Raw genomic sequence first — 26,466 nt, 5'->3', positions numbered from 1 at the left:
CTGAGTAAGTGCATTGCTGTACACGTTTTTATTACTTGGCATCTGGATGTTTATCATTTATATGCGATTCTTATGCATCAGTAATAAAATTACTACACTATATCTGACCCATTTTGGTTTTTGGCTCCTTGGGCAAATGCTTTTTTTCCCACCTAGAGGCTTTGTGGGCTTTTCTGAATCTCTTCCAGTGGTGGGTTGCTGCTGTTACAGTCAGAGGACCTTAGTTGGATGGATGGAGCTGGATGTCCATAGAGTGGAAGCTGAGATTGCTCAAAGTATGACTGTGGCATTTGCAGCTAGGGAGTGTGGTCTTACCCTCAGTTGCACGTGGTGTCCCCTTTTTTGGATGGTGGAAGCAATTAATGGACATTTGAGTTAAGGTGATTGTAATGTCTCATTTTTTTTTTTAAATAAACAAACATGTTATACTTATCTCCTCTGTCCAGTTGGTTTTGCACAGGGCAGTCTGGATCCTCCTCTTCTCTGGTTCCCTGGCTGGAGCTCCTAGCCCCTCCCTCCTGTCGAGTGCCCCCACAGCAAGCAGTTTGCTTTGGGGCACCCAAGCCGAGCTGCAGCTCCATTCCGACACAGAGCTGCGGTTTGGCCCCACCCCTCTCTTTCCCGATTGGCTAACTGACTTTGATTGACAGCCGCAGGAACCAATGGGGCCACAGCTGTCTCTCAGCCAATCAGCAGGGAGAGTCCTGGACGGTGAAGGAGTCGTGGCCATCGCTGGACAGATGACAGGCCATCGCTGGACAGGTAAGTATAAGGGGGTGCAGGGGAGACTGCTTCACACAGAAGGCTTTTTATCTTAATGCACAGAATTGCCTATTTAAACCTGTCAACACAGACCTCAACAGAGACAGATGCATGTGTTTCTGAACATATATTACATATGTATCTGAAAGATTAAGATGAAAATGTTACCTGTGCTAGGTTGAGCTTTGTCTTCCAAATAAAACTTATATCCCCCTGGAGCTTCGGTCTCAAAGATTCCAGGAGTCACTTCAGACAGTGGCCAGTTTAGTTGTTTTGCATTGGCTACAGCCTGGCTAGACTGTACAGTTAGCCCCTGTTGATGCACAGAATAGTAATAAAAAATGTCAAATGTACATTTAATAAAGATAGCACATGGTAAACAAATTAAAAAAAAAACAAAAACCAAATACTTCCTTCACATTCTAGATTAAAAGTAAAAAACATTTGTGGCTATTAGTTCCTCCAAATAGGGAAACTTAAATGCAATAAATATACATTTTAGTGCCCTTGACTTTGTCTACAGTGCTGCATTTGCACAGCAGCTCTTCTGGTGGCTGTAATAACACAAATATGCAGCATTTTATATGTGTTTGCTACTCTGGGGGGGTGCTGAAAACCAAAAGTCTAATCTGTGATATTTAACGCACAAAAAAAAAAAAAAAAAACATGAAATGCCATTGCCTATTTTTTTTCCTACTTTTGGAATCAATGTACAATATTATCATCATCAACGGTGCAGCTCTTTAGGGTGTACTTATACTAATAAAACCCTGTTCTAATTGAAAGATGTGGTGGCTGCATTTTGTTTTTAGGTATTTTTCCCCCCTTTATTTTCATCTGGTGATCCAGCCAGTAACATATTTCTTGGCCTAGGGTGACAACTCTTACTCACCATACTGTATCTATGGAAGAGCAGCATGGTCACCCTAAGCTGCTCTTCTGATTTGGACTACAAACAGTTATTGCTTTCCTCATTTCCGCTACATAGGGTGAAAGGGTTGTGTAGTTCACACAAGAAAACTATGGAAGCAGATAACCTTGAGATAAGCTTAGGGCACAGAAAGATATACATTCGGACACTTAAATTCTGGCAGGATGAACTTATCTGTACTTGCAGATGATGTAAAAAAGGGGAACTGGTGCAGCCACCACATCTAGTGACTGGAATGCTGCATGGTTTCATTTTTGTTCTTGGGTTTAGATGCATTTCAAAGTGTTTTTAAAGTCACATCATACACTATAAATTTTATAACATCAGCATTTAAATACAAACAATAGTTAATTTGGACAATCCAATATAAGCTTACTCAAAAAATCTTCTTTCATGTTGTGATTGCTGCCTATCTACTGACTACCTGGATTCCTTGTATGCTTTGCAGCTTTTCTTCTTCTGGATTTTTAAATTCTAAGGACTACATATCCCATGGTAACTCGCTAACTGCAAGCTCTATGGTGTAGTGGGATTACTCTATTGTTAATAGTTCCTGAATTTACTCCTCTCAGCACTTTTTGTTTATAAGGTAGGATTACATACAGATTTACAATATGGGACATGGCATTGCATACTCATAGGACATAGTGACTGTGTGTCACAGAATTCAAGGAAGTAAATGTGTGTGATCCTTAAAGTTTATAACCTTAAAGATTTTAGATTAATGTGATTAGGCTAGAAATAATTGAAATTCAATGTGGACATGACACATAACTATACATTCACCAAGGATATGCTTAAAAAAAAAAAACAACCATCCTGAGCTATTGTTCCCATTATAAAAAAAAAAAAATATATAAAAAGGAATGAAACAAAAATATATCATACCAAGAGGTCATTGCCAAGACAATACTCCCCAATTCCATAATTGTAAGTCAGTTCAACAACAAAGTGGTTGTCCTCAGAACCATATCCGATCATGGTTTTGCTCCACTTGCCATCATATGGGCTGCAAAATACATACATTTCAATCCCTCTTGGCTGCACTGCAGAAAACTTTCAAATATTATCTGCATCTAAAAAGCCCAACAAAAACATAACTCAGGTCTAACTGGAGAAAGCTACTGTAAATATTAATCCATTATCAATCATTGCTGACCTCTACTTTGGAAAATGCTAGTTGCCTGGTGGTTATATCTTGATTTAATACAATAATTCACTGACCCAAAGCAAGTATGTAGATAAAGGACCTATGACTTTTCTGAGACTTTGCTAATCTATTAGACTGTAAGCTCGCAGAAGCATGGCTCTCCCTACCCTCTTGTATTGAATTGTATTATTACTCTTTATATTGTAAAAAGTGCTGAGCAAACCGTTGACACTATAGAAATCGTAAATTACACAAATCCTCCAATCCCAGAGGATGCAATTTTTGGGGAAACGGGTCGGTCGGAGAGCGTGTGTTTGACGTCACCAAGCACTGATGGAGTGTGAGACACTGCAGCCATAACGTTTATTAGAATCTCGCCTTTATTTACTTTGATGTAGGTGAACCAGATTGTTTTTTAATAAATGCTTACTGTATTACACTAGGAGATTCTCCCTGCTTGCTTTGTATGATTATCGCTGATGAGCATTTGAGAAGATTGAAAGTTTTTCTTAGCCATTTAATCAACACGAAGTTTGTGATTGGGGATATCCACTGATATTGGTGACATGCAGTGTTGGATGGAATACAGGCTTATGTGATCCTTGGGACTTGGCTACACCACTTTCTGAACCGCAAAAATCCACGATTCTTCAGCTAGCACTATCTTCCTCCCTCTCATCCAGGACGGCGGAGGTCAACTACAAGCTTCTGACAAGGTGGCACTATACACCATCTAAATTACACGCAATGTTTCCATCTTACTCGCCACTTTGCTGGAGGAATTGTGGTCAAGTTGCTACTCATGCTCACATCTGGTGGACTTGTCTCATCATACGGTCATACTGGAAGGAAATACTCTCTACAATAAACACAATAACGGGCCTTACCTTGCCTTTGGACCCATGGGCTGTCCCTTTTCACTGCTCTCAGGAACCCATAAGATTATTTAAGCGCTCCATTATACCTCATTTCTTGAACGCTGCGAAATCTCTGATCCCCATCCAACGCGGTCAGCCTGCCCCGCCCTCTATAAGACAATGGCTCCATAAAGTAGACTCTGTCGCACTCATGGAAGACTTGATCTTTATCTCCCGGGGACAAATTGATCGGGGTTACACGGTGTGGGCTACTTGGATTCACTTTAAGACCACCCCCTCCCTTGAGGCTCTCTCTAACCCAGGTCCTTTGGTGAATCCGACTGGCACAAACACTACCTAGGTCATTTTGTTATTTAATTTTTTTTTTTTTGTACTTAATTTCTAGATTATGGTTGGACCCTGATGCCAAGGACCCCCCCCCCCCTCACTCCACCCCTTCTTATCTTTCCTTTTTCTTCCCTAACCTGCTCTCCTTCCCTTCTATTTCTCTCTTCACTTCCTCTCTTTTTTTCTCTTCTTCTCCTTCTTCAGTGTATACGGTTACATCGCTTTACACGTTTATCTGTCCACTTTCCTTTGGTGACTATTTTTGATTGCTATACGACTCTTGATTCACCATACTAATGGTTTTCTTATATTGACTTGCAATGGTTGCTTGTACCTTGGTTAACTGCTCCCTTGCTCCTTTTCGGCAGATTTGTATTTGTAATTTTATCTGCAATCTGTTTTTATATTGTTTGTTTCTTTCTAATAAAAACTTATTGAAATGCTAAAAAAAAAAAAATATAATAATAATAATAATAATAATAATAATAATAATGTGATACCTGTAATTTGGGATCCACTCTGTGGGGTAAGCGGCAAACTTTTTTTTAAAAAGGAGCACCTTTGAGCACTCTGCACTTTGGAAAGTGATTGCACACCAAGCACCTCGTTTCACCGTATTATTTACAATGGACTATTTTTGCACTTTACCATTTTTTGTATAAGGACTCATGTTGTGTGAATTAATTGTATTTGCTTATTAACGCCTTATCATTTTCACTATATTTGCACTGTTTTTCATTCATGTGATAGGTGTGTATATAATGTGATTATTTTTACACATCACTTAAAGGGATAGTCCACTATTACTTGTATAAGCTATATAAATCCTGTATTATAATAATAATCTGCAAATTGTGCCAGATAACTAATATTTCCAGGAGGTCAGAAATGGCTGCTCTTGTATTTCTCTTATGATAAGTGTGGGCAAAAGCACAGCAGAAATGGTCTTTGATAAAGTATTACAAAAAGCAGAAACTCATAGCAACCAGATTTCAATTTGGCTGTAAGTATGGGCAATCTACAGTATATTGTAGTAAAAATGGTTGGCTCCTACTGAGATTGGCTTAAACTGGTTGTAAACCCTTAGATACACCCAACGAAGGGGGCTTTCCTCAGGTGATACACAGAGATTAAACAAATCCTCCTAAATAAGTTGTATCTGTCTGTCTATCTGCAGTCTTCGCTCTTCTACAGTCATTCAAAGTGCTGAATGTATAAGCTTGTCCGAGAATCAGAAAAATGGGGGGTGGAGAGCTCAGTGAGGAGAGGTCTGACAGCTGATTGGAGGGAAAAGATAAACCCTCCCCTTTCACACAGCAGAGGCTGTGTGCGAGAGCTCCCTCCCGTGTCACCTTTTTGCTCTTGGGGGGGGGGGGGGGGAGGGGTCAGGAAAACTTGTCAGAAATGATTCATGCTGATACCAGAGGAACAGAGCAGCGGACAAAGTTAACACTCTGCATTATATTGAGACAAGTACACACTTAGGATATGCTTTGCTCATATTTCATGATGTCAGAGATTTACAACCACTTTAAGTCTTCAACATGCGAGTTCATCCAATGAAGTTATTGGCACCTGAATGATTCGGTCTAAGGAGACTCAAAGCCACCTGCAGGGACAGATGAGGAAGGAAATCCTATAAACATGTTGGGAGTTTTTGTACAGGTCAGGATGTGTAAGGCCCTGTTCACACCTGAGAACATTAGAACGCGGGCAGAATAGTTAGATTCTGCTTGCAATTCAAGAATCCCAACAAAACATGCAACGTGCTTGCAGTGCTATTATTTCTTAAAAGGCACCCCGCATGGAGTGCAATTTTGATACGACTTTTGTGTGACAAAATGCACAAAAATGACGGCAAAACATGCAATGCCAAACATGCCTGGCTCAGTGCCAAAATTTGGTAAATTAGCTACTTTGGTTTATTTTTGGAGTGGAGGGAGGCCCATTCAAAATGAAAGGTGCTACTCCAAAAACACACCACAAAAAACGTGCAAAACAACGTGATGCTGCACTGTCGCTATAGTATGAATGGGGCCTTAGGATTGCAGCTGGATTTTGTGAAGGCAGTTTAGCTATAAATGCTCCCTTCTCAAATTCTTTTTTAAATCTGGTTGCTATAAGTAACTGCACCTTGCACAATACCACAACTCCAGGCAATAATACCTTATAGTCTTATAGTGTACCATATACTTTGAATTTAGATTTAATTATTTTTCAGGATTTCCAATGTAACTATTGATTAATACAATGATCTCCCATGTAATTTTCTTTCCTTTCTGTGGTTCATCTTATCCTTTCCATTATGTATTAACATTGGGGGGGGGGGGGGGGGTCTGTTAGCAAGCTGTACCCATTACAAGTAGCTTTGCAACCTTCTTCAAATTCTTCATGCCTTAGAACCTGAAAAGAACAATTGATACAATTTTAGTATTTTACATTTTAACAGAATCACAAGTTACAAAGAATACTTAAAAGTCTAAGTCATAAGCAGCCTAATAAGTAACCCCACCTGTTTCCTCTCCCACAGTTTTTACAGAACACATCACAGCTTTATATTTCAAACAATAAGCGGGGAAAGGACATATTTCATTTTTGCACCACTAATTGTGTTCACAGATGCCACAAATGTTGTCGTATGGCAATTATGATGAGAATATTGCTGTCCAAGAACAATTGTTGCTTGAGGTTCACAGCTATTGTCAAGTTCTAGGTTAAGAAAAAAAAACATGTTTGGTAAAATAAAAAAGTGATATACTATGTATAATTCCTACACAAGCCATTTTATAATGTGAAGTGGATCTCTAGCCAACATATCTTTTCTTATTTTGGATAGAATAGGAAAGGGTTAGAAGAACCTCTGATACTGTAGGATTTTATTGTGGTCTATAACCCATTTAAAGAGATTCTCACCTTTGCAATCTGAAGCCAAGACAAGCTGAGACAATACTGAAACCAACTAATATATACAGATTTATACAGTCCCAACATAATGTAGTGTGTCAAAGTACATAGAATAACTCATATTACACTAAAGAATGAGAAGTCATGTACATGGGTGTCGTACAGGTTTACCAAGCTAACAAGTTTTCAGGCACTGGCAACTGGAGGAGAAGTTGTTTAGGCAACTTACAGGACATGGAGAGCTAAAGTAGGATCTAAGTCAGCGAGATGATGATCCCTTATATTAGTCCAGTGAGCTGGCGGGTGACACAGGGAATAACGGTTTTCTATATGCCCTGTTCACAACACACGTGCGGAGGTGTGTAGAAAAACACAGCTCAGCAGACTGGGGTGAACAAGCACTTAATATTTTCACCCAGGGTTTACATATTCTAACTGGATTCAATTGGGAAAAGGAGTGACTCCTGGGTAAAAAACCATCAACGCAAAAATACCTCTAAAAGTGTATCTCTGTCCACAACTGCTCTAGTTAAATAGCGTAGGGAAGGGACGGAACACCTGTCAGTATTTTACTGCGTCCCTACTTGGGAAAGTCACAATCTCGGTTCATTCTGGTGACCGCTGTCCCTTGGACAGAGAGTGAGGAGAAATCCAACATTTTACAGTTATAAAACAGGACAGGAAGCGACGGAGTAGGAGATGGGGGGGGGATTTCCCCCTCGGGGACTCATCAAAAAAAAAATAGAAGATAGTATACTGTAATATTATGAGAGAGAGAGAAGGAGAGGATGAGAGAAGGGGAGAAGGAGATGCATATTATATATATATATATATATATATATATATATATATATATATATATATATATATATATATATATATATATATATATATATATATATATACACACATACACACACACAGTGCCTTGAGAAAGTATTCGGCCCCCTTGAACTTTGCGACCTTTTGCCACATTTCAGGCTTCAAACATAAATATATAAAACTGTAATTTTTTGTGAAGAATCAACAACAAGTGGGACACAATCATGAAGTGGAACGAAATTTATTGATATTTCAAACTTTGTTAACAAATAAAAAACTGAAAAATTGGGCGTGCAAAATTATTCAGCCCCTTTACTTTCAGTGCAGCAAACTCTCTCCAGAAGTTCAGTGAGGATCTCTGAATGATCCAATGTTGACCTAAAATGACTAATGATGATAAATAGAATCCACCTGTGTGTAATCAAGTCTCCGTATAAATGCACCTGCACTGTGATAGTCTCAGAGGTCCGTTTAAAGCGCAGAGAGCATCATGAAGAACAAGGAACACACCAGGCAGGTCCGAGATACTGTTGTGGAGAAGTTTAAAGCCGGATTTGGATACAAAAAGATTTCCCAAGCTTTAAACATCCCAAGGAGCATTGTGCAAGCGATAATATTGAAATGGAAGGAGTATCAGACCACTGCAAATCTATGAAGACCTGGCCATCCCTCTAAACTTTCAGCTCATACAAGGAGAAGACTGATCAGAGATGCAGCCAAGAGGCCCATGATCACTCTGGATGAACTGCAGAGATCTACAGCTGAGGTGGGAGACTCTGTCCATAGGAAAACAATCAGTCCTATACTGCACAAATCTGGCCTTTATGGAAGAGTGGCAAGAAGAAAGCCATTTCTTAAAGATATCCATAAAAAGTGTTGTTTAAAGTTTGCCACAAGCCACCTGGGAGACACACCAAACATGTGGAAGAAGGTGCTCTGGTCAGATGAAACCAAAATCAAACTTTTTGGCAACAATGCAAAACTTTATGTTTGGCGTAAAAGCAACACAGCTTATCACCCTGAACACACCATCCCCACTGTCAAACATGGTGGGGGCAGCATCATGGTTTGGGCCTGCTTTTCTTCAGCAGGGACAGGGAAGATGGTTAAAATTGATGGGAAGATGGATGGAGCCAAATACAGGACCATTCTGGAAGAAAACCTAATGGAGTCTACAAAAGACCTGAGACTGGGACGGAGATTTGTCTTCCAACAAGACAATGATCCAAAACATAAAGCAAAATCTACAATGGAATGGTTCATAAATAAACATATCCAGGTGTTAGAATGGCCAAGTCAAAGTCCAGACCTGAATCCAATCGAGATTCTGTGGAAAGAACTGAAAACTGCTGTTCACAAACGCTCTCCATCCAACCTCACTGAGCTCGAGCTGTTTTGCAAGGAGGAATGGGAAAAAATTTCAGTCTCTCGATGTGCAAAACTGATAGAGACATACCCCAAGCAACTTACAGCTGTAATCGCAGCAAAAGGTGGCGCTACAAAGTATTAACTTAAGGAGGCTGAATAATTTTGCACGCCCAATTTTTCCGTTTTTTATTTGTTAAAAAAGTTTGAAATATCCCAAAAATTTGGTTCCACTTCATGATTGTGTCCCACTTGTTGTTGATTCTTCACAAAAAATTACAGTTTTTTTTATCTTTATGTTTGAAGCCTGAAATGTGGCAAAAGGTCGCAAAGTTCAAGGGGGCCAAATACTTTCGCAAGGCACTACATATATTATACACACACACACACACAAACAAACAGTGTACAGTATATAATAACCCAAATACATTTAAAATCTTGTCTATAGATCTGCTTTAAGTCACAAAAAAAAAAAAAAAGTGTGGATTATTTATATTTTTATTGAATCTACCAAATTACACATGCAGTAGTCGAGGAAATCACACCACCCAAATGTGTGCATCACAAGTTCAATGACAAACAAAGAATAGAGCATTAGCTCAGTACTGGGTTTTTATCAGCCTTCTGACCGAGTCTGGGTGTGGTTGGCACACTGGAATTAGGCCAGCGTCTTTATTACACAACACTACAGTCTCCAATATGAAAAGTCATTGTAGATCAGCCTTGACAGCCTGTGAAACTGCAAATCCTATCATGCATATATAGCCTGGAATTCATAAAGAGTCTTGTAAATACTTACTAGAAATCTATCTCGTGGTAGTGCGACAATTGGCGGCACTTGGGACAGATTCACTGTTGGTAAGGTGTATATTACAAGTCTGACAGAACTAATATTATATACATACACACACACACACACTTTTTAATCAGAGTATAGCATCAAGTCAATTAAACTCCTGGGATATTGATCTAGTCAGATAAGTAGCAGAGGGGGTTGTTAAGTTTCACCTGCTTTGGTGTTAATGAAATTAACAACAGGTGCATTAGATGGGACAACCTCCAAAACAGGAATGGTTTTACAGGTGGAGGCCACTGACATTTTTTTCCCCTACTCATCTTTTCTTACCGTTTTTCACTAGTTTTGCATTTGGCTAGGGTCAGTGTCACTACTGGTAGCATGAGGCGATACCTGGACCCTATGGAGGTTGCACAGGCAGTCCAATTCCTCCAGGATGGGACACCATTACATGCCATTGCCAAAAGGTTTGCTGTGTCTCCCAGCACAGTCTCAAGAGCATGGAGGAGATTCCAGGAGTCAGGCAGGTACTCTAGGAGAGCTGGAGAGGGCCGTAGAAGGGCCTTAACCCATCAGCAGGACCAGCATCTGCCCCGTTTTGCAAGGAGGAACAGGATGAGCACTGCCAGAGCCCTACAAAATTACCTCAAACAGGCCCCTGGTGTAAATGTCTCTGACCAGAAAATCAGAAACAGACTTCATGAGGGTGGCCTGAGGGCCCGACATTCTCTAGTGGGCCCTGTGCTCACAGCCTGGCACCATGGAGCTCAATTGGCATTTGCCATTCAACACCAGAATTTGCAGTTCCGCCACTGGTGCCCTGTGCTTTTCACAGATGAGAGCATGTTCACCCTGAGCACATGTGACAGATGTGAAAGGGTCTGGGGAAGCCATGGAGAACGGTATGCTGCCTGTAACATCGTTCAGCGTGACTGGTTTGGTGGTGGGTCAGCGATGGTCTGGGGAGGAATATCCATGGATGGACGCACAGACCTCTATAGGCTAGACAATGGCACCCTGACTGCTATTAGGTATCGGGACGAAAGCCTTGAACCCATTGTCAGAACCTACGCTGGTGCAGCAAGTCCTGGGTTCCTCCTAGTGCGTGTCAATGCCCAGCCTCACGTGGCAAGAGTATGCAGCCAGTTCCTGGTGGATGAGTGAATTTATTTTATTGAATGGCCCCCACGCTTGCCTGACCTAAATCCAATAGAACAGGGGTCCCCAACCACCAGGCTATGGCCTATCTGCAACTGAGCCACGAGTGCGACTGGTGCGCGGGTGGGCAGACCAGTGAGAGGGCTGGCAGGTGAGCGAGCGGGTGTGCAGGCAGGCCAGCAAACAGAGGGAATACATGTCTCACCACCCGCCCTGCATCACTGTAGTTCCGCCCTCACTGTGCAGCCACAGGCAGCAGAGAGATTACATCATCTCTGACTGCCTGCCCTCACTCTGGGACACAGCCACTGGCGAGTGACAATCCGCATCTGGTTGCGGGTGATGTGGCAAGAAACAATCTGCATCTGGTGGCAGGCCATGTGGCAAGTGACAATCCGCATCTGGTGGCTGGCCACGTGGCAAGTGACAATCCACATCTTGTGGCAGGTGACATGGCAAGTGGCAATTCCCATCTGGTGGCAGGCCGCATTTGGTGGCAGGTGACGTGGCAAGTGACAAGCTGCATCTGAAGGCAGGCGATGGGGGCAGGTGACAATCAGGGGTCCCACTGATTTGGCATTATGGTGAGTCAAACTATTTCATTTTGATACATTACAATGTAATAATAGAAATAATTTGCTTCAATTATCTTGACACCATATCAACCATGTTGCTGTGATGATTGAAGTGCCAACACCAGCCATTGCCCCGACTAATTGCCCATGAAAAAAAAGTGTCCCGGTGCAAAAAAGGTTGGGGACCGCTGCACTAGAACACCTCTGGGACATTATGTTTCGGTCCATCCAACGTCGCCAGGTTGCACCTCAGGCTGTTCAGGAGCTCAGTGATGCCCTGGTCCAAATCTGGGAGGAAATACCTAAGAGCACCATCCGTCGTCTCATTAGGAACATGCCCCGACGTTGTCAGGCATGTATACAAGCACATGGGGGCCATTCAAATTACTGAGTACCATTTTGAGTTGCTGCAATAAAATTTCAGCAAATTGGACGAGCCTGCTGCATAATTTTTTCAATTTTATTTTCGGGGGGTCTTCGAGTAATAGGTCAGTAAAGGCCAGTAAAGGTGGGGGCAGTGGCCATTTTCTTTGTTGTTAATGTGTACTGGTGAGTGGACATACTGGATGCCTTTGCTGTAATACTATCAGCTGGGCTTCCATTATGCCCCCAATTACCTTTCAGGAGGGATGGGCCACCTCCAGGCTCACCTGCCCCCATCTATCCATTCGCTTGCATGTGCTTCCACTGTGAAGACTCTTATAAATTCATTAGAGTAGGACTGCAGGTAATACAGGGAGCCGTGGAGTGGCCCTGCAGCTTTCACATGCGTTTGCAAATGTGTGCTAACTAAACCCCTGTTTTGACGCAAACTGTTAGACAGGTTAATCTGGTTGGTAAGCAAACTGGCTGGCACATTGAACTGGGAATGTTACTTTTGTTTGTTTCATGGTCTTTGAGTTCTGCCCTCTGTAGGTTGATCATTTTAATTTCCATCAAACGATGTGGCATTCTTTCTATCCTAACACATTACACAGTCTATATCAGTATACAGCCATGGACAAAAGTTTTGAGAATGACAAAAAATATTAATTTTCACAAAGTCTGCTTCCTCAGTATTTATGATGGCACTTTACATATACTCCAGAATGTTATGAAGAGGGATCAGATGAAATAACCTTAATCCCATAAAAAAACATTTCCACTGCATTTGTGAAGAAGGCTTCAGGGTGCCCAAAAAGTCCAGCAAGCACCAGGACCGTCTCCTACAGCAGGCAGGTGTGAGTGCGTTTGCATGCACAGTGAGGCAAAGACTTTTGGAGGATGGCCTGGTTTTATGAAGGGCAGCAAAAAAGCCACTTCTCTCCAGGAAAAACATCAGGGACAGATGATATTCTGCAAAAGGTACAGGGATTGTCTGCTGAGAACTAGGGTAAAGTCATTTTCTCTGACTAATCACCTTTCTAATTGTTTGGGGCATCCGGAGAAAAAAAAAAACCTTTGTCCAGAGAAGAAAAGGTGAGCGCTACCATCAGTCCTGTCACATGCCAACAGTAAAGCATCCTGATACCATTCATGTGTGGGGTTGCTTCTCATCCAATGGAGTGGTCTCACTCACAACTTTGCCTAAGAACACAGCCATGAATAGAGAATGGTACAAAAACATCCTCCGAGAGCAACTTCTCCCAACCATCCAAGAACTGATTGGTGATGAACAATGTCTTTTCCAGCATGATGGAGCACCTTGTCATAAGGCAAAAGTGATAAAGTGGCTTGGGGAGCCAAACATTGAATTTTTGGGTCCAGGACCAGAAAACTCCTCAGACCTTAAAGATGTTGTAAACCCAAAAACACAAAACAAAAAAAAAAAAAAACACCTGCAAGACAACGGCATAATGAGCTAGTATGCATTGCATACTAGCTCATTATGTATTACTTACCTTAGAACAAAGCCCCCCGACATCACTGCGGGTGCTGCCATTATCCCTCGGAGTCTCTTCCGGGTTCGGCGGCTCCGGCGCTGTGATTGGCCGGAGCCGCGATGACGTCACTCCCATGCGCATGCGTGCAGGAGTGATTTTCCGGCAAGCTCCCAGCTTACCTGTAGGTAAAAGTCAAAAAAAGCGGGATACTACCGCTTTAATCCCATTGGGAACTTGTGGTCAATCCTGCAGAGGTGTGTGAACAAAAAGAACCCCACAAATTCTGACAAACTCCAAGCATTGATTATGCAAGAATGGGCTGCCATCAGTCAGGATGTGGTCCGGCAGTTGATTGACAGCATGCCAGGGAGAACTGCAGAGGTCTTGAAAAAGAATAGTCAACACTGCAAGTATTGACTGCATAAACCTTATGTAATTGTCAATAAAAGCCTTTGACACTTATGAAATGATTGTAAATATACTTCAGTTTACTATAGTAACCTCTGACAAAAAGATCTAAAAGCACAGAATATTTGTGTAATTTTCAAAACTTTTGGCCACGGCTGTAGATATTCTTCCCCATTGAGATCTGATGCGTTTTTAAAATGTTCCTTTATTTTTTTGAGCAGTTTATATAGTGAAGTTTGGGGGTGTTTAGCTCAGTGTAGAGCTTACCAGTGATCAGAATCTACGCCAGTTATGCCATTTTAGGGCTAGTTGGCCCACTTTTATTAATAAGAAAAAGAAAATGTCTAGTAACACAAACAGTTGTCCATGCAGGGGTATCCACCATCAATGCAAAACAGTGCATGCAGCCATTCGGCTCTGTATTCTACCAGTGGAGTAGTCCTCACCGTCAGAACATCATAATGCAGCGTGCGGATTCTACCAGCCACCTCAAAAGCGTGGTTGGTGGTATGTGGTCATTTTTTTTTGGATCAGCCGACTTGGATCAAAAGAAAGTAAAATGTGTATGTGACAGACCCAACCAGGGCAGGGGCTTTTGGAGAGACTGCAGGGTAGCCTCTTGCCTACTGACTTTGGGCCTTGACTTTGAAGGGGCTCTATTCTTTGGGAGGTGTGTGTCTGGGGGACCTTTGGAGTGGTTTTGCTTTGGATCCATGTCTAGTTCTTGGGTACAATTTGCAGTTATAATAATTAGTTCCAGAGTGGAGGAAGCTATACCTTGGAGAAAGCACCCAGGCAGGGTGCCAGGCGGTTCGTCGCAAGTGTAAGGTCACGTTATTTCTGCAGTGTCATTTATAAACTGCAACTCTACAAATAGATGTCCTTTGCCCTGCCATTTGTTTTACAATTTAGGCTGGATTTACGCTGGTGTGATGCGGGAAACTCTGCGAATCCTGTGCGGGATCCCATATCGCACCTGAATCGCAGAAGGTTCAAACTAACATCTGCGAACCAATGCGGGTGTCAACAAAGAAGTTAATGACTCCCCCAGATTGGTTCAGAGATTGCAGTGCAAACTGTGAAATGGTACAGGAATTGGATCACATGGGTGTGAACACCCATGCAATCAAATTCCAGTGAGGACCAAAAAAAAAAAAAAGGGCTCTGTACCATTTTGGTACAAACTGTATGGCTGAATTTGCATTGCACAGACATCGCATGTGATCTGCACAGCAATGCAGTGCAAATCACATGCAATGTCTGGGTTTGCACCAGTGTGACCCAAGCCTTAAAGTAAAACTTTAGTCAGAAAGCAAAGTCCTCCTAGATCACTTCAACCTGACCCATTTTGCAGGTAAAGTTATGTAAAACACTGAACCGAGATCGCAATTATTTAACGAATAATTGTGCAGTTTTACCAGGATTGTACCGGTTTTCTTTAAACCATTAAATTAATGGGCTGAGTTCCACTTTATGATTTACTGCTGTTTGGGGGCTCTGGGCTTCAGCAAAATGGCAGCCTCCAGCAAGAAGCAAGTTGTTATGGGTAAAGTTCTGCTTTAATGTGAGAGACAGTTTCCTCAAGCGTGAAACAGGTCTTATTCACCTACACTTTCCCTATAACCGATACAGCCGTATTTGTCACAACAGTATAGGCGCCACCTATAAGAAATACTTGAATTTGTTGGACGCATTGGTACGGACAATGACATAGATTTGGCACAAGGCCTGAAATATATTAGAAGCCCCTCACTGAATACTCCAGGGTTTATTCATCTTTCACACACAGGCAGTGCCCGATTCCCTTCCAGGTCTCTCATAGTTCTCTCCCTCATAAGGAGAACAAGCTCTGTCAGGACATGTACAGCACCCTAGAGGAGGTATACAGGGCACAGCCTGCACACAGGTCTCTCATAGTTCTCCCCCTCATAAGGAGAACAAGCTCTGTCAGGACATGTACAGCACCCTAGAGGAGGTATACAGGGCACAGCCTGCACACAGGTCTCTCATAGTTCTCTCCCTCATAAGGAGAACAAGCTCTGTCAGGACATGTACAGCACCCTAGAGGAGGTATACAGGGCACAGCCTGCACACAGGTCTCTCATAGTTCTCCCCCTCATAAGGAGAACAAGCTCTGTCAGGACATGTACAGCACCCTAGAGGAGGTATACAGGGCACAGCCTGCACACAGGTCTCTCATAGTTCTCCCCTCATAAGGAGAACAAGCTCTGTCAGGACATGTACAGCACCCTAGAGGAGGTATACAGGGCACAGCCTGCACACAGGTCTCTCATAGTTCTCTCCCACATAAGGAGAACAAGCTCTGTCAGGACATGTACAGCACCCTAGAGGAGGTATACAGGGCACAGCCTGCACACAGGTCTCTCATAGTTCTCCCCCTCATAAGGAGAACAAGCTCTGTCAGGACATGTACAGCACCCTAGAGGAGGTATACAGGGCACAACCTGCACACAGGTCTCTCATAGTTCTCCCCCTCATAAGGAGAACAAGCTCTGTCAGGACATGTACAGCACCCTAGAGGAGGTATACAGGGCACAGCCTGCACACAGGTCTCTCATAGTTCTCCCCTCATAAGGAGAACAAGCTCTGTCAGGACATGTACAGCACCCTAGAGGAGGTATACAGGGCACAGCCTGCACACAGGTCTCTCATAGTTCTCTCCCTCATAAGGAGAACAAGCTCTGTCAGGACATGTACAGCACCCTAGAGGAGGTATACAGGGCACAGCCTGCACACCGGTCTCTCATAGTTGTCACCTCATAAGGAGAACAAGCTCTGTCAGGACATGTACAGCACCCTAGAGGAGGTATACAGGGCACAGCCTGCACACAGGTCTCTCATAGTTCTCCCCCTCATAAGGAGAACAAGCTCTGTCAGGACATGTACAGCACCCTAGAGGAGGTATACAGGGCACAGCCTGCACACAGGTCTCTCATAGTTCTCCCCCTCATAAGGAGAACAAGCTCTGTCAGGACATGTACAGCACCCTAGAGGAGGTATACAGGGCACAGCCTGCACACAGGTCTCTCATAGTTCTCCCCTCATAAGGAGAAACAAGCTCTGTCAGGACATGTACAGCACCCTAGAGGAGGTATACAGGGCACAGCCTGCACACAGGTCTCTCATAGTTCTCCCCTCATAAGGAGAAACAAGCTCTGTCAGGACATGTACAGCACCCTAGAGGAGGTATACAGGGCACAGCCTGCACACAGGTCTCTCATAGTTCTCCCCCTCATAAGGAGAACAAGCCCTGTCAGGACATGTACAGCACCCTAGAGGAGGTATACAGGGCACAGCCTGCACACAGGTCTCTCATAGTTCTCCCCCTCATAAGGAGAACAAGCTCTGTCAGGACATGTACAGCACCCTAGAGGAAGTATACAGGGCACAGCCTGCACACAGGTCTCTCATAGTTCTCCCCCTCATAAGGAGAACAAGCTCTGTCAGGACATGTACAGCACCCTAGAGGAGGTATACAGGGCACAGCCTGCACACAGGTCTCTCATAGTTCTCCCCTCATAAGGAGAAACAAGCTCTGTCAGGACATGTACAGCACCCTAGAGGAGGTATACAGGGCACAGCCTGCACACAGGTCTCTCATAGTTCTCCCCTCATAAGGAGAAACAAGCTCTGTCAGGACATGTACAGCACCCTAGAGGAGGTATACAGGGCACAGCCTGCACACAGGTCTCTCATAGTTCTCCCCCTCATAAGGAGAACAAGCCCTGTCAGGACATGTACAGCACCCTAGAGGAGGTATACAGGGCACAGCCTGCACACAGGTCTCTCATAGTTCTCCCCCTCATAAGGAGAACAAGCTCTGTCAGGACATGTACAGCACCCTAGAGGAAGTATACAGGGCACAGCCTGCACACCGGTCTCTCATAGTTCTCCCCCTCATAAGGAGAACAAGCTCTGTCAGGACATGTACAGCACCCTAGAGGAGGTATACAGGGCACAGCCTGCACACCGGTCTCTCATAGTTCTCCCCCTCATAAGGAGAACAAGCTCTGTCAGGACATGTACAGCACCCTAGAGGAGGTATACAGGGCATAGCCTGCACACAGGTCTCTCATAGTTCTCCCCTCATAAGGAGAACAAGCTCTGTCAGGACATGTACAGCACCCTAGAGGAGGTATACAGGGCACAGCCTGCACACAGGTCTCTCATAGTTCTCCCCCTCATAAGGAGAACAAGCTCTGTCAGGACATGTACAGCACCCTAGAGGAGGTATACAGGGCATAGCCTGCACACAGGTCTCTCATAGTTCTCCCCCTCATAAGGAGAACAAGATCTGTCAGGACATGTACAGCACCCTAGAGGAGGTATACAGGGCACAGCCTGCACACAGGTCTCTCATAGTTCTCCCCTCATAAGGAGAACAAGCTCTGTCAGGACATGTACAGCACCCTAGAGGAGGTATACAGGGCACAGCCTGCACACAGGTCTCTCATAGTTCTCTCCCTCATAAGGAGAACAAGCTCTGTCAGGACATGTACAGCACCCTAGAGGAGGTATACAGGGCACAGCCTGCACACCGGTCTCTCATAGTTGTCACCTCATAAGGAGAACAAGCTCTGTCAGGACATGTACAGCACCCTAGAGGAGTTATACAGGGCACAGCCTGCACACAGGTCTCTCATAGTTCTCCCCCTCATAAGGAGAACAAGCTCTGTCAGGACATGTACAGCACCCTAGAGGAGGTATACAGGGCACAGCCTGCACACAGGTCTCTCATAGTTCTCCCCCTCATAAGGAGAACAAGCTCTGTCAGGACATGTACAGCACCCTAGAGGAGGTATACAGGGCATAGCCTGCACACAGGTCTCTCATAGTTCTCCCCTCATAAGGAGAACAAGCTCTGTCAGGACATGTACAGCACCCTAGAGGAGGTATACAGGGCATAGCCTGCACACAGGTCTCTCATAGTTCTCCCCTCATAAGGAGAACAAGCTCTGTCAGGACATGTACAGCACCCTAGAGGAGGTATACAGGGCATAGCCTGCACACAGGTCTCTCATAGTTCTCCCCCTCATAAGGAGAACAAGCTCTGTCAGGACATGTACAGCACCCTAGAGGAGGTATACAGGGCACAGCCTGCACACAGGTCTCTCATAGTTCTCCCCCTCATAAGGAGAACAAGCTCTGTCAGGACATGTACAGCACCCTAGAGGAGGTATACAGGGCACAGCCTGCACACAGGTCTCTCATAGTTCTCCCCTCATAAGGAGAACAAGCTCTGTCAGGACATGTACAGCACCCTAGAGGAGGTATACAGGGCACAGCCTGCACACAGGTCTCTCATAGTTCTCTCCCTCATAAGGAGAACAAGCTCTGTCAGGACATGTACAGCACCCTAGAGGAGGTATACAGGGCACAGCCTGCACACCGGTCTCTCATAGTTGTCACCTCATAAGGAGAACAAGCTCTGTCAGGACATGTACAGCACCCTAGAGGAGGTATACAGGGCACAGCCTGCACACAGGTCTCTCATAGTTCTCCCCTCATAAGGAGAAACAAGCTCTGTCAGGACATGTACAGCACCCTAGAGGAAGTATACAGGGCACAGCCTGCACACAGGTCTCTCATAGTTCTCCCCCTCATAAGGAGAACAAGCTCTGTCAGGACATGTACAGCACCCTAGAGGAAGTATACAGGGCACAGCCTGCACACAGGTCTCTCATAGTTCTCTCCCTCATAAGGAGAACAAGCTCTGTCAGGACATGTACAGCACCCTAGAGGAGGTATACAGGGCACAGCCTGCACACAGGTCTCTCATAGTTCTCCCCCTCATAAGGAGAACAAGCTCTGTCAGGACATGTACAGCACCCTAGAGGAGGTATACAGGGCACAACCTGCACACAGGTCTCTCATAGTTCTCCCCCTCATAAGGAGAACAAGCTCTGTCAGGACATGTACAGCACCCTAGAGGAGGTATACAGGGCACAGCCTGCACACAGGTCTCTCATAGTTCTCCCCTCATAAGGAGAACAAGCTCTGTCAGGACATGTACAGCACCCTAGAGGAGGTATACAGGGCACAGCCTGCACACAGGTCTATCATAGTTCTCTCCCCTCATAAGGAGAACAAGCTCTGTCAGGACATGTACAGCACCCTAGAGGAGGTATACAGGGCACAGCCTGCACACAGGTCTCTCATAGTTCTCCCCCTCATAAGGAGAACAAGCTCTGTCAGGACATGTACAGCACCCTAGAGGAGGTATACAGGGCACAGCCTGCACACAGGTCTCTCATAGTTCTCCCCCTCATAAGGAGAACAAGCTCTGTCAGGACATGTACAGCACCCTAGAGGAGGTATACAGGGCACAGCCTGCACACAGGTCTCTCATAGTTCTCCCCCTCATAAGGAGAAACAAGCTCTGTCAGGACATGTACAGCACCCTAGAGGAGGTATACAGGGCACAGCCTGCACACAGGTCTCTCATAGTTCTCCCCTCATAAGGAGAAACAAGCTCTGTCAGGACATGTACAGCACCCTAGAGGAGGTATACAGGGCACAGCCTGCACACAGGTCTCTCATAGTTCTCCCCCTCATAAGGAGAACAAGCCCTGTCAGGACATGTACAGCACCCTAGAGGAGGTATACAGGGCACAGCCTGCACACAGGTCTCTCATAGTTCTCCCCCTCATAAGGAGAACAAGCTCTGTCAGGACATGTACAGCACCCTAGAGGAAGTATACAGGGCACAGCCTGCACACAGGTCTCTCATAGTTCTCCCCCTCATAAGGAGAACAAGCTCTGTCAGGACATGTACAGCACCCTAGAGGAGGTATACAGGGCACAGCCTGCACACAGGTCTCTCATAGTTCTCCCCCTCATAAGGAGAACAAGCCCTGTCAGGACATGTACAGCACCCTAGAGGAGGTATACAGGGCACAGCCTGCACACAGGTCTCTCATAGTTCTCCCCCTCATAAGGAGAACAAGCTCTGTCAGGACATGTACAGCACCCTAGAGGAAGTATACAGGGCACAGCCTGCACACAGGTCTCTCATAGTTCTCCCCCTCATAAGGAGAACAAGCTCTGTCAGGACATGTACAGCACCCTAGAGGAGGTATACAGGGCACAGCCTGCACACAGGTCTCTCATAGTTCTCCCCCTCATAAGGAGAACAAGCCTCTGTCAGGACATGTACAGCACCCTAGAGGAGGTATACAGGGCACAGCCTGCACACAGGTCTCTCATAGTTCTCCCCCTCATAAGGAGAACAAGCTCTGTCAGGACATGTACAGCACCCTAGAGGAAGGTATACAGGGCACAGCCTGCACACAGGTCTCTCATAGTTCTCCCCCTCATAAGGAGAACAAGCTCTGTCAGGACATGTACAGCACCCTAGAGGAGGTATACAGGGCACAGCCTGCACACAGGTCTCTCATAGTTCTCCCCCTCATAAGGAGAACAAGCTCTGTCAGGACATGTACAGCACCCTAGAGGAGGTATACAGGGCACAGCCTGCACACAGGTCTCTCATAGTTCTCCCCCTCATAAGGAGAACAAGCTCTGTCAGGACATGTACAGCACCCTAGAGGAGGTATACAGGGCACAGCCTGCACACAGGTCTCTCATAGTTCTCCCCCTCATAAGGAGAACAAGCTCTGTCAGGACATGTACAGCACCCTAGAGGAGGTATACAGGGCATAGCCTGCACACAGGTCTCTCATAGTTCTCCCCCTCATAAGGAGAACAAGCTCTGTCAGGACATGTACAGCACCCTAGAGGAGGTATACAGGGCACAGCCTGCACACAGGTCTCTCATAGTTCTCCCCCTCATAAGGAGAACAAGCTCTGTCAGGACATGTACAGCACCCTAGAGGAGGTATACAGGGCACAGCCTGCACACAGGTCTCTCATAGTTCTCCCCCTCATAAGGAGAACAAGCTCTGTCAGGACATGTACAGCACCCTAGAGGAGGTATACAGGGCACAGCCTGCACACAGGTCTCTCATAGTTCTCCCCCTCATAAGGAGAACAAGCTCTGTCAGGACATGTACAGCACCCTAGAGGAGGTATACAGGGCACAGCCTGCACACAGGTCTCTCATAGTTCTCCCCCTCATAAGGAGAACAAGCTCTGTCAGGACATGTACAGCACCCTAGAGGAGGTATACAGGGCACAGCCTGCACACAGGTCTCTCATAGTTCTCCCCCTCATAAGGAGAACAAGCTCTGTCAGGACATGTACAGCACCCTAGAGGAGGTATACAGGGCATAGCCTGCACACAGGTCTCTCATAGTTCTCCCCCTCATAAGGAGAACAAGCTCTGTCAGGACATGTACAGCACCCTAGAGGAGGTATACAGGGCACAGCCTGCACACAGGTCTCTCATAGTTCTCCCCTCATAAGGAGAACAAGCTCTGTCAGGACATGTACAGCACCCTAGAGGAGGTATACAGGGCATAGCCTGCACACAGGTCTCTCATAGTTCTCCCCCTCATAAGGAGAACAAGCTCTGTCAGGACATGTACAGCACCCTAGAGGAGGTATACAGGGCACAGCCTGCACACAGGTCTCTCATAGTTCTCCCCCTCATAAGGAGAACAAGCTCTGTCAGGACATGTACAGCACCCTAGAGGAGGTATACAGGGCACAGCCTGCACACAGGTCTCTCATAGTTCTCCCCTCATAAGGAGAACAAGCTCTGTCAGGACATGTACAGCACCCTAGAGGAGGTATACAGGGCACAGCCTGCACACAGGTCTCTCATAGTTCTCTCCCTCATAAGGAGAACAAGCTCTGTCAGGACATGTACAGCACCCTAGAGGAGGTATACAGGGCACAGCCTGCACACCGGTCTCTCATAGTTCTCCCCCTCATAAGGAGAACAAGCTCTGTCAGGACATGTACAGCACCCTAGAGGAGGTATACAGGGCACAGCCTGCACACAGGTCTCTCATAGTTCTCCCCTCATAAGGAGAAACAAGCTCTGTCAGGACATGTACAGCACCCTAGAGGAGGTATACAGGGCACAGCCTGCACACAGGTCTCTCATAGTTCTCCCCCTCATAAGGAGAACAAGCTCTGTCAGGACATGTACAGCACCCTAGAGGAGGTATACAGGGCACAGCCTGCACACCGGTCTCTCATAGTTCTCCCCCTCATAAGGAGAACAAGCTCTGTCAGGACATGTACAGCACCCTAGAGGAGGTATACAGGGCATAGCCTGCACACAGGTCTCTCATAGTTCTCCCCTCATAAGGAGAACAAGCTCTGTCAGGACATGTACAGGCACCCTAGAGGAGGTATACAGGGCACAGCCTGCACACAGGTCTCTCATAGTTCTCCCCTCATAAAGAGAACAAGCTCTGTCAGGACATGTACAGCACCCTAGAGGAGGTATACAGGGCACAGCCTGAACACCGGTCTCTCATAGTTCTCCCCCTCATAAGGAGAAACAAGCTCTGTCAGGACATGTACAGCACCCTAGAGGAGGTATACACGGCACAGCCTGCACACAGGTCTCTCATAGTTCTCCACCTCATAAGGAGAACAAGCTCTGTCAGGACATGTACAGCACCCTAGAGGAGGTATACAGGGCACAGCCTGCACACAGGTCTCTCATAGTTCTCCCCTCATAAGGAGAAACAAGCTCTGTCAGGACATGTACAGCACCCTAGAGGAGGTATACAGGGCACAGCCTGCACACAGGTCTCTCATAGTTCTCCCCCTCATAAGGAGAACAAGCTCTGTCAGGACATGTACAGCACCCTAGAGGAGGTATACAGGGCATAGCCTGCACACAGGTCTCTCATAGTTCTCCCCCTCATAAGGAGAACAAGCTCTGTCAGGACATGTACAGCACCCTAGAGGAGGTATACAGGGCACAGCCTGCACACAGGTCTCTCATAGTTCTCCCCCTCATAAGGAGAACAAGCTCTGTCAGGACATGTACAGCACCCTAGAGGAGGTATACAGGGCACAGCCTGCACACAGGTCCCTCATAAGGAGAACAAGCTCTGTCAGGACATGTACAGCACCCTAGAGGAAGGTATACAGGGCACAGCCTGCACACCGGTCTCTCATAGTTCTCCCCCTCATAAGGAGAAACAAGCTCTGTCAGGACATGTACAGCACCCTAGAGGAGGTATACAGGGCACAGCCTGCACACAGGTCTCTCATAGTTCTCCCCCTCATAAGGAGAACAAGCTCTGTCAGGACATGTACAGCACCCTAGAGGAGGTATACAGGGCACAGCCTGCACACAGGTCCCTCATAAGGAGAACAAGCTCTGTCAGGACATGTACAGCACCCTAGAGGAGGTATACAGGGCACAGCCTGCACACCGGTCTCTCATAGTTCTCCCCCTCATAAGGAGAAACAAGCTCTGTCAGGACATGTACAGCACCCTAGAGGAGGTATACACGGGCACAGCCTGCACACAGGTCTCTCATAGTTCTCCCCCTCATAAGGAGAACAAGCTCTGTCAGGACATGTACAGCACCCTAGAGGAGGTATACAGGGCACAGCCTGCACACAGGTCTCTCATAGTTCTCCCCTCATAAGGAGAAACAAGCTCTGTCAGGACATGTACAGCACCCTAGAGGAGGTATACAGGGCACAGCCTGCACACAGGTCTCTCATAGTTCTCCCCCTCATAAGGAGAACAAGCTCTGTCAGGACATGTACAGCACCCTAGAGGAGGTATACAGGGCATAGCCTGCACACAGGTCTCTCATAGTTCTCCCTCATAAGGAGAACAAGCTCTGTCAGGACATGTACAGCACCCTAGAGGAGGTATACAGGGCACAGCCTGCACACAGGTCTCTCATAGTTCTCCCCCTCATAAGGAGAACAAGCTCTGTCAGGACATGTACAGCACCCTAGAGGAAGGTATACAGGGCACAGCCTGCACACAGGTCTCTCATAGTTCTCCCCCTCATAAGGAGAAACAAGCTCTGTCAGGACATGTACAGCACCCTAGAGGAGGTATACAGGGCACAGCCTGCACACAGGTCTCTCATAGTTCTCCCCCTCATAAGGAGAACAAGCTCTGTCAGGACATGTACAGCACCCTAGAGGAAGGTATACAGGGCACAGCCTGCACACAGGTCTCTCATAGTTCTCCCCCTCATAAGGAGAACAAGCTCTGTCAGGACATGTACAGCACCCTAGAGGAGGTATACAGGGCACAGCCTGCACACAGGTCTCTCATAGTTCTCCCCCTCATAAGGAGAAACAAGCTCTGTCAGGACATGTACAGCACCCTAGAGGAGGTATACAGGGCACAGCCTGCACACAGGTCTCTCATAGTTCTCCCCCTCATAAGGAGAAACAAGCTCTGTCAGGACATGTACAGCACCCTAGAGGAGGTATACAGGGCACAGCCTGCACACAGGTCTCTCATAGTTCTCCCCCTCATAAGGAGAACAAGCTCTGTCAGGACATGTACAGCACCCTAGAGGAGGTATACAGGGCACAGCCTGCACACAGGTCTCTCATAGTTCTCCCCCTCATAAGGAGAACAAGCTCTGTCAGGACATGTACAGCACCCTAGAGGAGGTATACAGGGCACAGCCTGCACACCGGTCTCTCATAGTTCTCCCCCTCATAAGGAGAACAAGCTCTGTCAGGACATGTACAGCACCCTAGAGGAGGTATACAGGGCACAGCCTGCACACAGGTCTCTCATAGTTCTCCCCTCATAAGGAGAACAAGCTCTGTCAGGACATGTACAGCACCCTAGAGGAGGTATACAGGGCACAGCCTGCACACAGGTCTCTCATAGTTCTCCCCCTCATAAGGAGAACAAGCTCTGTCAGGACATGTACAGCACCCTAGAGGAGGTATACAGGGCACAGCCTGCACACAGGTCTCTCATAGTTCTCCCCCTCATAAGGAGAACAAGCTCTGTCAGGACATGTACAGCACCCTAGAGGAGGTATACAGGGCACAGCCTGCACACAGGTCTCTCATAGTTCTCCCCCTCATAAGGAGAACAAGCTCTGTCAGGACATGTACAGCACCCTAGAGGAGGTATACAGGGCACAGCCTGCACACAGGTCTCTCATAGTTCTCCCCCTCATAAGGAGAACAAGCTCTGTCAGGACATGTACAGCACCCTAGAGGAGGTATACAGGGCACAGCCTGCACACAGGTCTCTCATAGTTTCTCCCCTCATAAGGAGAACAAGCTCTGTCAGGACATGTACAGCACCCTAGAGGAGGTATACAGGGCACAGCCTGCACACAGGTCTCTCATAGTTCTCCCCCTCATAAGGAGAACAAGCTCTGTCAGGACATGTACAGCACCCTAGAGGAGGTATACAGGGCACAGCCTGCACACAGGTCTCTCATAGTTCTCCCCCTCATAAGGAGAACAAGCTCTGTCAGGACATGTACAGCACCCTAGAGGAGGTATACAGGGCACAGCCTGCACACAGGTCTCTCATAGTTCTCCCCCTCATAAGGAGAACAAGCTCTGTCAGGACATGTACAGCACCCTAGAGGAGGTATACAGGGCATAGCCTGCACACAGGTCTCTCATAGTTCT

General features: G+C 46.0%; 1 protein-coding gene across 1 annotated transcript in view; it reads right to left on the bottom strand.

Annotated features, from left to right (window-relative positions):
* Positions 1-26,466, bottom strand: part of GLOD4 (glyoxalase domain containing 4) — an 82,693-nt gene that overhangs the window by 43,923 nt on the left and 12,304 nt on the right. Inside the window, exons 2-4 of the mRNA XM_082244827.1 lie at positions 6,402-6,451; positions 2,582-2,702; positions 931-1,075 (exon numbers count right to left, since the gene is read on the bottom strand). Coding sequence (XP_082100953.1) covers positions 931-1,075; positions 2,582-2,702; positions 6,402-6,451 — 316 coding nt within the window. The remainder of the gene's footprint in view (positions 1-930; positions 1,076-2,581; positions 2,703-6,401; positions 6,452-26,466) is intronic.

Source organism: Pelophylax lessonae (assembly GCF_965119305.1).
Source record: "Pelophylax lessonae genome assembly, chromosome: 2".
Taxonomy (NCBI): Eukaryota; Metazoa; Chordata; class Amphibia; order Anura; family Ranidae; genus Pelophylax; species Pelophylax lessonae.
This window is presented reverse-complemented; position numbering and strand designations above follow the sequence as displayed.